General features: G+C 39.0%; 1 protein-coding gene across 1 annotated transcript in view; it reads left to right on the plus strand.

Moving 5' to 3' along the window:
* The window catches only part of Spata16 (spermatogenesis associated 16), a 275,743-nt gene that overhangs the window by 103,051 nt on the left and 157,349 nt on the right, over positions 1-15,343 (plus strand). The window contains exon 3 of the mRNA XM_060376930.1: positions 1,119-1,208. Within this exon, the coding sequence (XP_060232913.1) occupies positions 1,119-1,208 (90 nt within the window). The remainder of the gene's footprint in view (positions 1-1,118; positions 1,209-15,343) is intronic.

Genomic DNA, 15,343 nt, shown 5'->3' on the forward strand with positions numbered 1-15,343 from the left:
TCTCCAAGTGGGTTCCCTAGTAATGGAAACAGGGACTGTCTCTGACATGAACTCAGTGGCTGGCTCTTTGATCGCCTCCCCCTGAGGGGGGAACAGCCTTACCAGTCCACAGAGGAAGACAATGCAGCCAGTCCTGATGAGATCTGATAGGTTAGGGTCAGAGGGAAGGGGAGGAGGACCTCCCCTATCAGTGGACTTGGAGAGGGGCATAGAGGGGCATAGAAGGGAGGGTGGGATTGGGAGATGACGAGGGAGAGGGCTACAGATGGGATACAAAGTGAATCAACTGTTATTTATAAAAAAATAATAATTTTTTTTTTAAAAAGGCAGTGGAGACATGCTCTTCTCAACTGAGCTGAAAAAGCTAAGACACAGCAACGTAGCCAGCAGCTCAAGTGAGATGAGTTGCTTCTCTGTGTGTCAAGTCTGGTAACTGCACTGAAGAGAAAAATAAGGCCAAACTGAGGAAGTCCCTTACCCAAAGTGGCAAAGCCAAAAGACCAGCCTCCTCAGCTGGGAGAGCCACAGCTCCTCCCCTCCCATGCCACCACACCTTCCAGCAAGCCTAATGATCTCATTCAAAAGAGTCTGATCCCAGTTATAGATTCTTTTATGCAAAACTCAACAGTTTAAAACCTCTCCTTTCATCAAAGAAGCCATACCAATAGATGAAATGAAAGCAGAACTGGAACTGCCTAGGGAAACAAACGAGCTGGGAGGGAAGAGCAAGGAGGGATGAGGAGATGCACAATGTGCTATATAAAGATGTATATGAAAACAATTTGTAAAACAAAATACCTGAAAATTTTAAAGGAAGGCATGCTGTAAATGACCTATGTGGTATACACAGTATAAGTTAGGTTTGTTTTCTTTATCATTACCAGACTTATAAAAATAAATTCAGTACTGCCAAGTAGATTTTATGTTACAAATTTAATTTGTTTTTCAATCATGCTGACTTGATTGTGTTCTCTGACAAATCACAGAAGAGACCTCATTCATTAGTATCTTTTAAGATGATGTAGAAAACTGAACACATGTGATTACATTCCTATACACTTCTGGTAATTGTCCTTTAAAGATCTAATGACATTTGTGTTTCCTTTATCTTTTTACAGGAGTATCATTTTAAACCCGGCCTATTTCCGAAACCATCTTCGTCAGGCAGCTGTGTTTAGATGTCTGGAGAGATACTCAGAAGCTGCCCGGTATGTTTGTTACAACTTTGTGAAGATTTATTTAAAGTTAAATTAATTTTACCCTCCGATTCTGGTAATAGCATAAGAGGACATTCCATTTCTCTCATGGAATATGATTTTACCCAAATTATTGTCTTATAAATGTCAAGCCAACAATTATTGAGTATCTTTTTCTTTAATTAAAGCTATTCCATGTTCATAGCTCTTAGCAAAATTCAAACTTTCCAGCCATGAGGTCATTAATGATGATGGGAAACTTCCACAGATATTAGAAAATAACTGACCTCTTAAGTCTCCAAGATGTTCCAATTGTAACTACACAGTTCTGTGACTCGAGCTTGGAGGCGAAGTAAAATCATGATGAAAAGACCCCAGCAAGCCAGAAGTCCATGTCTAAAGAGATGGCATTTGTTGGTTAGCCCAGGGTTGTGGTGATAGTTATCTGTTGGACCTCATTATTTAAAAGAAAACTGAGTGAAGCAGTGGCTACTGTTATCATCCCCAGAGCCTAAATTTTTCACAAAAAAAAAAAAAAATTGTAAAAGTCATGCAGCAACCTAAATACCCACTCTAACGTCACTGTCACTTGTCTTATGCAAGGATCAAATTCACCATGCTGATTTATTCTCTTTGACCATTTTCCTCAAGGAATTTCCCCTTTCTCCTAAAGTACAAAAAAACTATTTATTGTTTTATATGGCTGTTTCTAGGAATTCAGTGAGGGGAAAATAAGGGCAGCTTCTAGAATTTGTCAAAGCACAACTTATAAGGTCAAATCTATCTTACTAAGGATGAGGTGTATAGTCTTTGGGCAACTATTGTCTCTAGAACGTATATAAATATTTCTTTGAGTGGTAAATAAAGTGGTTCCATGACATTGGTGCTGTGATACGGACGTCCAGTCTAACATGGGTCCATACATTGCCAGAAGCTCAGTCAAGTAAATGCTATGAATAGTACAGTAAAGCCCCAACTACTTGCACTTTGCAATCATACAACACATCTTTTTACTTGTGGTTTATGATGCACTTTGAAATATGAAAACAGGTTTTTCTCACTCCATTCACACTCCATTTTCCATATACTGTTTTTTTAATTCAACACACGCATGCGCGCGCGCACACACACACAGAGTTTGTTAAACTTTACTAGCTCGCTACAAAAAGAGCTAATATCAAGTTCTGGGGTTATGGCTTACTAATGTGTTGTGAATCCAATCTAAAGATCCATAGAAACCTACTGCTGACCTGAAGCCAAGACTGCAGCAGATACAAATGCTGCCGTGAGTGTTCTTGTGCTGACTTGAAACATACATAGTTAAACAAGAATTTAGAGGGAGTCGGTTGTTAAACAACTGGACAAATTAGAAGCTTGGTGAGAATTTATAAGTTAGAAATCAAGAGGTCCACAAATCCAACTCTGTTTATTTTGTTGACTGGTTGGTTGGTTGGTTAGTTGGTTGGTTGCTTGGTTGGTTGCTTGGTTGGTTGCTTGGTTAGTTGATTGGGTGGTTTTTTGTTTGTAGAAGATGGGTGCCAGCAAACCACTGGTTATATCTTAATATTATCAAACCTAAATGAGCCAAAGCAGTAACCAGAAGTCATTATGGGTCTCAAAGCAAGCAAGCAATGCAATGGACAATTAGAATGTGTCAATGTTTGCCATGTAACACGGGCACTGCCAACTCCATTGTTCTTGCCATGTCCCCCTGCAGTGAAGTAAATGCATCTGTTTAATATCATTGGAGGATGACTTGACAAGTTCCTGATAATCATTAGTTATGCTGGTGTGCATTTTTCCCAAAGGAGAAGTAAACAGTTGCTATCACATCCAGCCACTAATCATAGGCAGAAAATGTCTTGGTTGTCTTGGCAATTAGAGCTGTCAGTACCATGCTCTCCAATACAACCAAAAGTAAACATGGACATCTTAGCATCTGCTTAGACATTGGCTTTCCAATGTAAACCAGCACATACAGCGTCCGTTGTTATAAGCAAGTCCGTTGTTATCAGCAAGTTTGCTCCGGGCATTATAAGAATATAGTGTCAAACTAATCTGTAAAGCCAACACAGCAAGTTTCCTGCAAAATGTCAAGTACCCATGTTTCTGGGCAGGACAGCCACTAACCAAATAAAAATGAATGTTTATTGTGCGAAGTAGTCAAAATAAAACCCCAATTCTTAATAATTGTATTGCTCAGCCAATTTTTCATCAAAATGTAGCGTTTACAGGAAGCCCTCAAAAGCTGAATAACTGAGGTGGTCTGAACCTAACCACCTTTGCTGAGTAAGAGGTTCCAAGGAAACATGTCAGAAAGATTCCCAAGACAGCATCATGAAGGTATAGGCTCTCACCAACACGGAAGAGAATGCTGCTGGAATTGGATGGAAAGCTCGGTCAGGTTTACAATAGGCAGATCATTTTATTATATGTGCTCATGGCCTTTCAGAAACATCCCACTGGACAAAAGAGCAAGAATATGGTCATGGTCAAACAGAATAAAATGAAGCCTATTTATTTTATCATGGTGTAACTCTATGAGGATTCTGGTCACTTCAGACAAAACAATTGGAATTGGTTAAATGGATAAAATTGCACTTTCTGCAACAAAACTAAATTAACATTTCTGTAACCACCAACATACCATACCACCCCATGAGAAGCAGTCACTCTGGAAAGTTTTATCTGAAGTAATGACTATAACAGCTTCATAATGTCTCTCTGTGCCTCTACATATAAAAATGTCTATGGTGACAAAACAGTGTTCAAATCTGGCTTTTCTTCCCTAACACAAATAGGTACACTCATGTGCACAAATACTGAAGATCATATGATATCTACTTCTCATCTACAATGAGGATGTATAATAAAAATATAAGCAAGTTATTACACTGTGCACAAAGAGGCAAGTGCAGGTAACTCTAAAGATAGATGAGCAATAAAGCCTCTTTATTATTAGTTAAGCATTAGCTATGTTTCGAAAAATCTGAACCAGAGCATGGTACCACACTAAGTGGTGTGCAAAGCCAGGCAGATGGAGTGTGTAGTTATATCAGAATTTCAACTGTAAGATACAAGAGTCACTTACAAGACACAAGGGTGGCCAGGTGTGGTGGCAAATGCTCAGTATCTCAACAATTGGAAGAAAGAGGGGAAAAGGTCATCAAGTCAAGGCCAGCCTAGGCTACATGAGAAATTTTACATCAAGCTTGGCTACATAAGAACATATCCCAAGACAATAAAAGAAAAAATAGAGATAGATAGATAGATAGATAGATAGATAGATAGATAGATAGAGCTACTATTTTATTTATAAGTCACCATGACCAAGATGACTTATAGAAGGAGTTTACATTGCTTACATTTTCAGATGATTGGTTCAAGTCCATGGTCATCATGGTGGGGGAAGATGACAACAGGCAGGCAGGCCTGATACTGGAGCAGTAATTGAGGGCTCATACACACAGGCCATATCTCTTAATCCTTCCCAAGCAGTTCTACCACCTGAGTACAAAGCACTCAACTATTTGAGCTTTTAAGAGACATTTACACTTAAACCACCACAGTCTACATATTGTATTAATAAACTGTGGCCAGCATATAAATTTACCTGGACACTGTGATAATTAAGGTAGATACTTTTAAGAATCACGTCAAGAAAGCATGCGGGACAAAGATTAGACAAAGCACGTGGCTACCCTCCCACAGGCCCTTCCAAAGATAATACCCATTGCTCAAATCCAGATCAAGAAGCTAAACAGGGCTGGAGGCTCAGTTTTTAAGATCTCTTGAGTCCATGAAACACAGCTTCCCAAGAAAGTTGTTGATGTATAGATGTGGGGACTTATTGGAGCTCTTTCTCGTACAGTATCATTTTAAGAAAGCTGAAGTGAGGCTGGTGAGATTGCTCACTGCTTAGGAACATGCTCTGCACTTCTAAAGGACCCAAGTTTGATTCCCAGCACCCACATCAGACAGCTCACAGACACTTGGAACTCCAGCTCCAAGGCGATCCAGCAACTCTGGCCTCTGTGTTCACTTGCGTATACCTGCACACATGCACAGAATTAAAATTAACAAAAATAAAATTTTAAAAATAAGCAACTATCCAAAATAAGACACACACACACACACACACACACACACACACACACACATTGGCTCACAACCACATCTCACCACCTCCAAAAGATCTGATGCTCTCTTCTGGCCTTCTCAGTTTGTACACATGAGGTGTACATACAGACAGGAGGAATTTTCACACATGTGTACACACACACAATAATAAAAACTTTAAAGTTGAACTATTTACATGAAAGCATCCATTGAAGCATTCTCTAAGTTCCACCTATGGGGCTGCTCCATTTCCTGGGACCAGAAACCACCAGGGAACATCAGCTCACCCCAAACACCATCTTCTGTGCCTGCTACATTTCCCAGGAATGGCAAATATCCTGGAATAGCAGCTCCTGACCCACTAGAGCGCAGCTGCAGAGACCTGCAGGCACTGTCTGCCTAGGACCATCTGTACCCAACCTCCCTCAGCATTTTCCAAGTTCCACCTATAGGGCTGCTCCATTTCCTGGGACCAGAAACCTCTGGGGAACAGCAACATGATCTAAGCACCATCTGCTGGGCCCACTACATTTCACTGGATATCAACTTCTGAGGAACAAGAGATGAAGACCCTTTCCCCAGCTCCTGGCCTGCCTGTCAGAGTCCAGCTGCAGAGGCCTTCAGGTAAGGTCTGCCTTGGCCCAGCTCCTACCAGCGTGCCACCTACAGGACTTACCCCATTTCCCTGGACCAATAACCATCAGAGAAGAGCAGCACATGCTCCACAGACCATCTTCTGGGCATGGGCCACATCTCCACCACATGCTCAAAGACCAGAAATCATCTGGAAAGAGCAGCCTCGGGGAGCAGTAGCAACCATGAAGGAACAGCAGAGACCAACACCTATCAGGCACCATCGGCCTGCCCCATTTTCTGGTCCCTATCCCCAGAGACTGGCAGCCATCACAGACTAAAGTTCTCCCTGTATCTCTGGAGATCTGCTATCACCCAGGAAACCCAAAGAATTGTTACCATCTGGGACCACCTGCTAATCCTACAATCCTAGAGGGCAACCACCATCAGACACCACCAGGTTTGTGAACACCAAGGACAACAAACTGGCTAGAGGCCAGTGTAAGAAACAAGCAACAAAACCGAGGGCCATAGTATACTACTGGAAACCAGCAGTCTTACCGCAGCAAACCCAGAAAACACTGTTACACCTGAAGCACAAGAAAATAATCTTAAATCTGAGGTTATAAAAATTATAGAGACTTTGAAAAAGGAAAATAAGTCCCTCAGAGATATCTAGGAAAATAAAATCAACCAGGAGAAAGAACTGAATAAATCCCTTAAAGAAATACAAGAAAATACAATCAAATAGGAGAAAGAAATGAATAAAACTGTTCAAGACCTAAAAATAGAAATAGAAGCAATAAAGAAAACACAACCTGAGGCAATTCTGGAGACAGAAAACATATGGAAAAGAACAAGAGCTACAGACACAAGCATCGCCAACAGAATACAAGAGATGGAAGACAGAACATCAGGTGTAGAAGATACGATTGAAGGAATTGATAAATCAGTCGATGAAAATATTAAATCTAAAAATTTCATGACACAAAACATCCAAGATATCTGGGACACTATGAAAAGACCGAATGTGTGAGTAATAGGAATAGAAGAAAGTGAAGAGTCCCAGCTCCAAGTCCCCGAAAATATTTTCAACAAAATCATAGAAAACTTCCACAACCTAAAGAAAAAAAAAATATGTCTATAAACATACCAAAAGCCTACAGAACACCAAGTAGATTGGACCAGAAAAGAAAATCCTCCCACCATACAATAATCAAAAAATAATATACAGAACAAAGACAAAATATTAAAAGCTGAAACCTGAAAAGGCCAGGTCACATATAAAAGACCTATCAGGATTATGCTTGACTTCTCACCAGAAATTTTAACAGCCAGAAGGGCCTGGAAAGATATCTAACAGACACTAAGAAACCATAGATGTCAGCCCCAACTACTATACCCGCAAGACTTGTAATCACTACAAAGAAAGAATATAAGATATTCCGTGGGAAAAAAAAAATTAAACAGTACCTAACCACAAATCCAACCCTCCAGAAGATTCTAAATGGAAAATTCTAACACAAGAAGGCTAACTTCACCCAGGAAAACATAGAAAATTAAAAACCTTGCATCAGCAAAACCAAAAGACAAGAAGCACACACACACACACACACATACTACCACCACCACCATCAAAGTAACAGGAATTAACAACCACTGCTCATTAATATTTCTGAACATTAATGGACTCAATTCCCTGCAAAAATCATGCAGGCTAACAGAATGGATGCAAAAACAGGATCCATCAATCTTCTGTATACAAGAAACACACCTCAGCAATAAACAATGATGTTACTGCAGAGTAAAGGGCTGGAAAAGGGTTTTCCAAACAAATGGTCCCAAAAAGTAAGATGGAGTAGCCAATCTAATATGTAATAAAAGAGACATTCAACCAAAATTAATCAAAAAAGATGGGGAAAAATACCTCATACTTATCAAAGAGAAAATATACCAAGATGATATCTCAATTCTGAACATCTGTACACCACACACAACGGCACCCGTATTTGTAAAAGAAACATTGCTAAAGTTTAAATCAGGCATCAAACCCCACACATTAATAGTTGGAGGCTTTAACAAATAACATCCCACTCTTACCAATGGACATATCACTGAGACAGAAACTAAATGGAGAAATAAGGAAAACAACAGGAATGGTGAATCAAATGGACCTAAGAGAACATTTCACCCAAACACAAAACAATATACATCCTTCCCAAAAACTCACAGAATTTTTCCAAAACTGACCATGTACTCGGTCACAAAGCAAGCCTCAACAGATACAAGAAGATTGAAATAACCCCTTGTGTCTTATCAGACCATCATGGATTAAAGCTGGAACTCTGCAATAACAGAAACAACAGAAAGCCTATTAACACGTAGAAACTAAACAATTCCCTACTTGATGACCACTGGGTTGGGGAAGAAATAAAGAAAGAAATTAAAAACTTTCTAAATTCAATGAAAATTAAGGCACAACATACCCAAACTTATGGGGCACGATGAAAGCAGTGCTAAGGGGAAAGTTCATAGCACTAAGTGCCTTCATAAAGAAGCTGAAGACAGCTCATATGAGCAATTTAAAAGCACACATAAAAGCTCTAGACCAAAAAGAAGCAAACACACCCAAATGGAGTAGAGAGCATAAAATAATGAAACTCAGAGCTGAAATCAATAACTTAGAAACAAAGAGAACAATGCAAAGAATCAATGAAACCAAGAGCTGGTTCTTTGAGAAAATCAACAAGATAGACAAACTCTTAGCCAAACTAACTAAAAGACAGAGAAACATTATCCAAATTAAGAAAATCAAAAATGAAAAGAGGGACATAAAAATTTTTTCAGAGCCTGAAAAAATCCAAAGAATCATTAGGTCTTACTTCAAATGCCTGTATTCCACAAAATAAAAAAGCTAAAGGAAATGGACAAATTTCTCAATAGAGTTCATTTACCAAAGTTAAATCAAGATCAGGTAAATACTTAAGCAGTCCTATAACTCCTACGGAAATAGAAGCAGTCATTGGAAGTCTCCCAGTCAAAATGCCCAGGGCCAGATAGCTCTAGTTCAGAATTCTACCAGACCTTCACAGAAGAGCTAACAACAATGCTCCTCAAACTATTCCACTATAAAGAAACAGAAGGAACATGGACAAACTCATTCTATGAAGCCACAGTCACTCTGATACCTAAACCACACAAAGACTGAACAAAGACAAAGAATTTTAGACCAGTCTGCCTCATGAACATTGATGCAAAAATACTCACAAACCGAATCCAAGAACGCATCAAATACAACATCCACCAAGATCAAGTAGCCTTTATCCTAGGGATTTAGGGGTGGTTCAATATATGAAAATCCATAAATGTAATCTACCATGTAAAGAAACTGAAAGAAAAAAAAATCTCATGATCATATCATTTGATGCAGAAAAGGACTTCAACAAAATCCAACACCCGTCAGGATAAAAGTCTTAGAGAGATCAGAGATACAAGGCACATACCTAAACATTATAAAAGCAATATACAGCAAGCTGATAGACAACATCAAATGAAATGGAGAAAAACTTAAAGCAATTCCACTAAATTCAGAGACAAGACAAGGCTCTCTCTATATATATCTCTTCAATATAGTACTTGAAATCCTTCATAGTGAAATAAGACAATTAACTAAGATCAAAGGGATAAAATTGGAAAGAAAGAAGTCAAAATATCATTATTCTCAGATGATATGGTATTATATATAATTGACTCCAAAAATTTTACCAGGGAACTCCTACAACTGATAAACCTCTTCAGCAAAGTGACTGCGTACAAAATTAACTCAGAAAAATCAGTAGCCTTCCTGTATACAAATGATAAATGGACTGAGAAAGAAATTACAGGAAAAAAAACAGTTTTCACAATAGCCACAAAAAACATAAAGTATATTGGTGTAACTCTAATTAAGCAAGTCAAAGACCTATACGACAAGAATTTCAAGTCTCTGAAGAAAGAAATTGAAGAAGATATCAATATTACCATGCTCATGGATTGGTAAGATTAACATAGTAAAAATGACCATCTTACAAAAAACAAACTAAAGATGTAATGCAATTTCCATCAATACTTTAAGACCTTGAAAGAAGCATTCTCAATTTCATATGGAAAAACAAAAAGCCCAGAATAGCTAAAACAGTCCTATACATTAAAAGATCTTCTGGAGGTATCTCCATCCCTGATCCTGATCTCCATCCCTTGATACCTGATCCCAGGTAACAAGCTGTGCTACATAGCAATAGTAATAAAAACTGCATGACACTGGCATAAAGACAGACTAGTTGATTAATGGAATCTAACTGAAGACCCAGAAGTAAACCACACACCTACAGAAACTTGATTTTTCACAAAGGAGCCAAAAACATACAATGGGGGAAAAAAGACAGAATCTTCAACAAATGGTGCTGGTCTAACTGGATGTCTAGGTGTAGAAAAATACAAATAGTTCCATATTTATCACCCTGCAAAAAACTAAAGTCCAAGTGGATCAAAGACCTCAACAAATAAAACCAGACACACTAAATCTATTAGAAGAGAAAATGGGAAGAGCCTTGAACTCATTGGCACAGGAGACAACTTTCTGAACAGAACATTAACAGCACAGGTTCTAAGATCAACAATCAATAAATGGGACCTCATGAAACTGAAAAACTTCTGTAAAGCAAAAGACACTGTCAACAGAACAAAACATCAACCTACGGACTGGGAAAATATATTCACCAACCCTACATCCAGCAGATGGCTAATATCCAAAATATATAAAGAGCTCAAGAAATTAAACACCAACAAACTAAATAATCTAATTAAAAATGGGGCACAGAGCTAAACAGAGAATTTTCAACAGGAGAATATCGAATGGCAAGAAGCACTTAAAGAAATGCTCAATGTCATTATTCATCAGGGAAATTCAAATCAAAATGACTATGAGATTCCATCTTACACCTATCAGAATAACTAAGATCAAAAACTCAAGTGACAACACATGCTGACAAGGATTTGGAGAAAGGAGAACAGTCCTCTATTGCTGGTGGGAGTGTAAACTTATACAACTACTTTGGAAATCAATCTGGCACTTTCTCAGACAATTGGGAACAGCTTACCTCAAGACCCAGCTATACCACTTCTGGGCATGTGCCCAAAAGATAATTTACCATACAACAAGGAGACTTTCTCAGCTATGTTCATACTGGCCTTATTCATAGTAGCCATAAAGTGAAAACAACCCAGATGTCCCTCAAGCAAAGAATGGATAAAGAAACTGGTACACTTACAAAATGGAATACTATTCAGCTGCTAAAAACAAGGAAATCATGAAATTTGCAGGCAAATGGATGGATCTGGAAAAGATCATCCTGTAGGCAACCCAAACTCATAAAGACAAGCATAAGTATCTCACTTATAAGTGTGTATTATCCAAATAATGCAGGATAACCGCACTACAATCCACAGACCTAAAGAAGCTAAGTAGCAAGGAGCACCGAGGGAGGATGCTTAATTCTCATTCAGAAGGGCAAATAGACTATACCCCGGAAGCGGTTGTAGAGAGCAAACAGTATGGGAGCCCAGCATTGATGCCTTCTGAAGATTCCACCCACAATGCATGAAGAGGACCTAGACCCTCTGCTCATATGTAGCCAAGAAGTAGCTCTGTCTCCACATGGGCTCCCTCTTAAAGGGAGCAGGGGCAGTCTCTGCCATGGACTCTGTTACCTTCTCCTCGATCACTTCCCCCAGGAGAATGCATCCAGCGGATGCATCCAGTCCTCATGAGACTTGATAGGCTGGGTTCAATTGGTAGGGAAAGAGGGCTCCCCCTTTATGAGGACTAAAAGAGGAGAATAGGGGAGAAAGGGGGGAAGAGTGGAACCAGGATGAAATGAGGGAGGGGGCTATGATAAGGATGTAGAGTGAATAATTTTTTAATTAATTTATTTTTTTATTTATTACAACTTACTCATTTTGTATCCTAGCTGTAGCCCCCTCCCTCGTCCCCTTAAATTTTTTAAATAAATTTAAATTTTAAAAAATCCATTAAAAATCAGTTTTCCGATGACCAGTATGTGTATCTTTCCAAATTTAAAGTTCACTAAAAGCTTATTTTAAGTAACATTATTTGGATAGTAAGGCACAGTGGGACAGGCCTGTAATGCCAGCACTCCTGGAGGCAGAGTCAGGCAGCTCTCTATGAGTTCCGGGCCAGCCTGGTCCTAAAAATGAGTACAGGGCAGCCAAGGCTACACAGATAAACCCTGTCTCAAAAACTAAAACAAGCAAGCAAACATTATTTGCTGGATATGATAAATTCACACCTAAGGCAGGAGGGCTGGCATAAATTCAAGGCTAGTCTACATAGTGAACTGGCAAGCCCGAATAACAAACTGAAACCCTCTACCAAAGGAAATGTACATCTTGGGAGGTACAGCCATAAGTGAAACCCTATGTCAGAAGGAGGAGGAGGAAGAAGATGAAGATGAAGAGGAAAGAAGGAAAAGGGAGAGATAAAGAAAGAGAAAGAACGAAAGAAGGAAAGAAAGAAGGAAGGAAGGAAGGAAGGAAGGAAGGAAGGAAGGAAGGAAGGAAGGAAGGAAAGAGAGAGAGAGAGAGAGAGAGAAAGAAAGAAAGAAAGAAAGAAAGAAAGAAAGAAAGAAAGAAAGAAAGAAAGAAAGAAAGAAAGAGAAAGGAAGGAGGGAGGAAGGGAGGCAGGGAGAGAGGGAGGGAGGCAGGGAGAGAGGGAGGGAGGGAGGGAGGGAAGGAGGGAGGGAGGGAGGGAGGGAGGGAAGGAAGGGAAGGAAGGAAGAAAGGAAGGAAGGAAGGAAGGAAGGAAGGAAGAGAAAAGAGGAGAGAGGGAGGAAGGGAGGGAAGAAAGGAGGGAGGGACAGAGGGAGGGAGAGAGCCTGTTAGATGTGTTTCAGAGACATAAATTTATTTTCTTATACTGTTTGTTTTTTCTGTTTGGTTGGTTGGTTTTTGAGACAGGGTTTCCCTGTGTAGCCTTGGCTGACTGGAACTCACTCCACAGACCAGGTTGGCATTGAACTCACAGAGATCTGCCTGCCTCTGCCTCCTAAATGATGGGATTAAAGGTGTGTGCCACCACTGCCCAGATTCTTTATTACTATATTTAGCAATTTTTTTAGTTAGAATACAAAGCAGTAGCTTTCACTGAGTTTTTTTTCACATATGTGTGCTTTTGTAATATGTTTTTTTTTATTTTTGCCCATCCTTTTTTCTACTCCCACATCTTGCTTGATCCCTTTTCCACCCCCAATAATTCCCCCCTGTATTTGTGTCACATATATCCCATTCCCCACTCTTCCATACCCTGTATATGCAAAGCTGAAATTCAATATATAAAAACAGGAAAGGTTTATCTTTCTGAGACTGCTTTATTTCACTTAACACGATGAGCTGTAGTTCCATCTTTTCTTTTGATTCTTCTTCATGACTACATAAAGTTCCACTGTACATACGCACCACATTTTCCAACCGACTCTTCTGTTGATGGACCTCTGGGCTGTCTCTAAATTTTGGCTAAAAGTTTGATAGATTTGGCAGGGAGTGCATAAGGTCCTAGGCATTTGTGACTGCTGCTTTAGTGATGGGCTTGTTGTGAGTCTATCTACATTGTTATGTCTTCTTGATTAAATTTGTAAGCAGTATATGTGTAGGGGTTTATTTACATTTTCTTTATTTTCCAGGGTTTAATACAGATTTTGAAAATATTCTCGAATTTAGATGAATTTAGATGAGACATTTTTGTTAACTAATAATAACTAACCCTTCCTATCTCTACTTTTATTAACCTGGGTCTTCTCTATATCTAACATAAAAGTCCCAAAACACTGGGAATAGAAGAAATGTATCCCCACATAACAAATGCTGCATCTGACAAACCCATAGTCAACATTAAGTATAGAGAAACCCAGATCATTTGTACTCAAACCAAGAAAAAACCTGCATTTCCATTAACCCACAATTATTCAGTGCTGTGCTTGAAGTCTTGAATACAGCAATAACACAAATGAAGTAATAAAAGGAATATAAACTGGAAGGGAAACCATCAAAGTATCTTGATTTATAAATGACATGATTCTACATAGGAGTCCCAAAACGCTTTGCTAAAAACTCTTACATGTGTTAAAACTTTCAGCAAAGTGATAGAATACAAAATCAATATGCAAAAATCAGTAGCCTTCATGGATACACTTAAAAAGGTACTGTAAGAGAAATCAAGGAAATTGCTTCAAAAAGTAAACAAACACTTATAGTAAACCTAACCAAGGGAGCAAAAGGCCCCAACAAGGAGAATTTGATTTCACTGAATCAAATTCTTCACTGAATTTGAAACCAGTGAAGAAAGCCAGTAAAGATTAAAAGCTGCAAATGTGCTGGTACCCTGCATTGCACTAGGAATCAGGGATCAATCAATCAATCAATCAATCAATTAATCAGGCATTAATAATATGGAAACAGCTGTTTTCAAAAGCAATACAGATCCCGTGTAATACAGATCCATACTGCAACATCAATCCCCAAAGAAACAGAAGTCGTAAACTTCATGTGAAAGCACAAACGGCCCCAGAGAGTTAAATCAGTGCTGAGCAGGCGATGATGATGGTGGTGGTGACGATGCAGGAGTTATCGCCGTATTGATTTCAGTTTGCACTAGAGTCATAATAACAAAAACAAAGCAAAGGAAAGAAAGAGATAGAGAGGAAAGAAGGAAGGAAGGAAGGAAGGAAGGAAGGAAGGAAGGAAGGAAGGAAGGAAGGAAGGAAGGAAGGAAGAACTGTGCTGGCACAAAACCAGACATATAGACTAGTGAAATAGAATGGAAGAGTGAAGCATAAATCCATACAGCTTCAGTGACCTGATTCTTGAAAAAGATGCAAAAATATACATTGGAAAACAGCCGTTTCAACAAATGGCACTGGGAAATCTGGATATTCACATGTAGGAAAATAAAACTAGATCCCTCTTGCTCAGCTTATATAAAGAATCAATTCTAGATGGAACGAAGAGCACGTTATAACATTCTGAAATGTAACTCTGAAATGTTAGAGAAAAAAAATGGTGAAAATACATTAATCCATGGGCAGGAGCTTTCTCAAAAAGATGCTGGTCACTTGAAAATGACATCAACACCTGACCAATGGTAGTCCTGTGCCAGCAAAGCTTCTGTGGAGGTAAGACTAGAGTTAATCCAAGGAAGGGATGGCAGAAAATCTTTACTGGTTGTATGTATGGCACAGGATTAGCGTCTGGACTACACAAACACAAAATAACAACAAAAACCTAAACAAGAAATTTAACCAAATCAATAAATGAGCTAATAGAGGAACCCTCTAACAAAATGAAATATGAATAACTAATAAAAATGGAAAAATTTGCAACATTGTGAGCCCTTAGAGAAATGC

The sequence above is a fragment of the Meriones unguiculatus genome, chromosome 2 (assembly GCF_030254825.1).
Source record: "Meriones unguiculatus strain TT.TT164.6M chromosome 2, Bangor_MerUng_6.1, whole genome shotgun sequence".
In the NCBI taxonomy this organism is placed as follows: Eukaryota; Metazoa; Chordata; class Mammalia; order Rodentia; family Muridae; genus Meriones; species Meriones unguiculatus.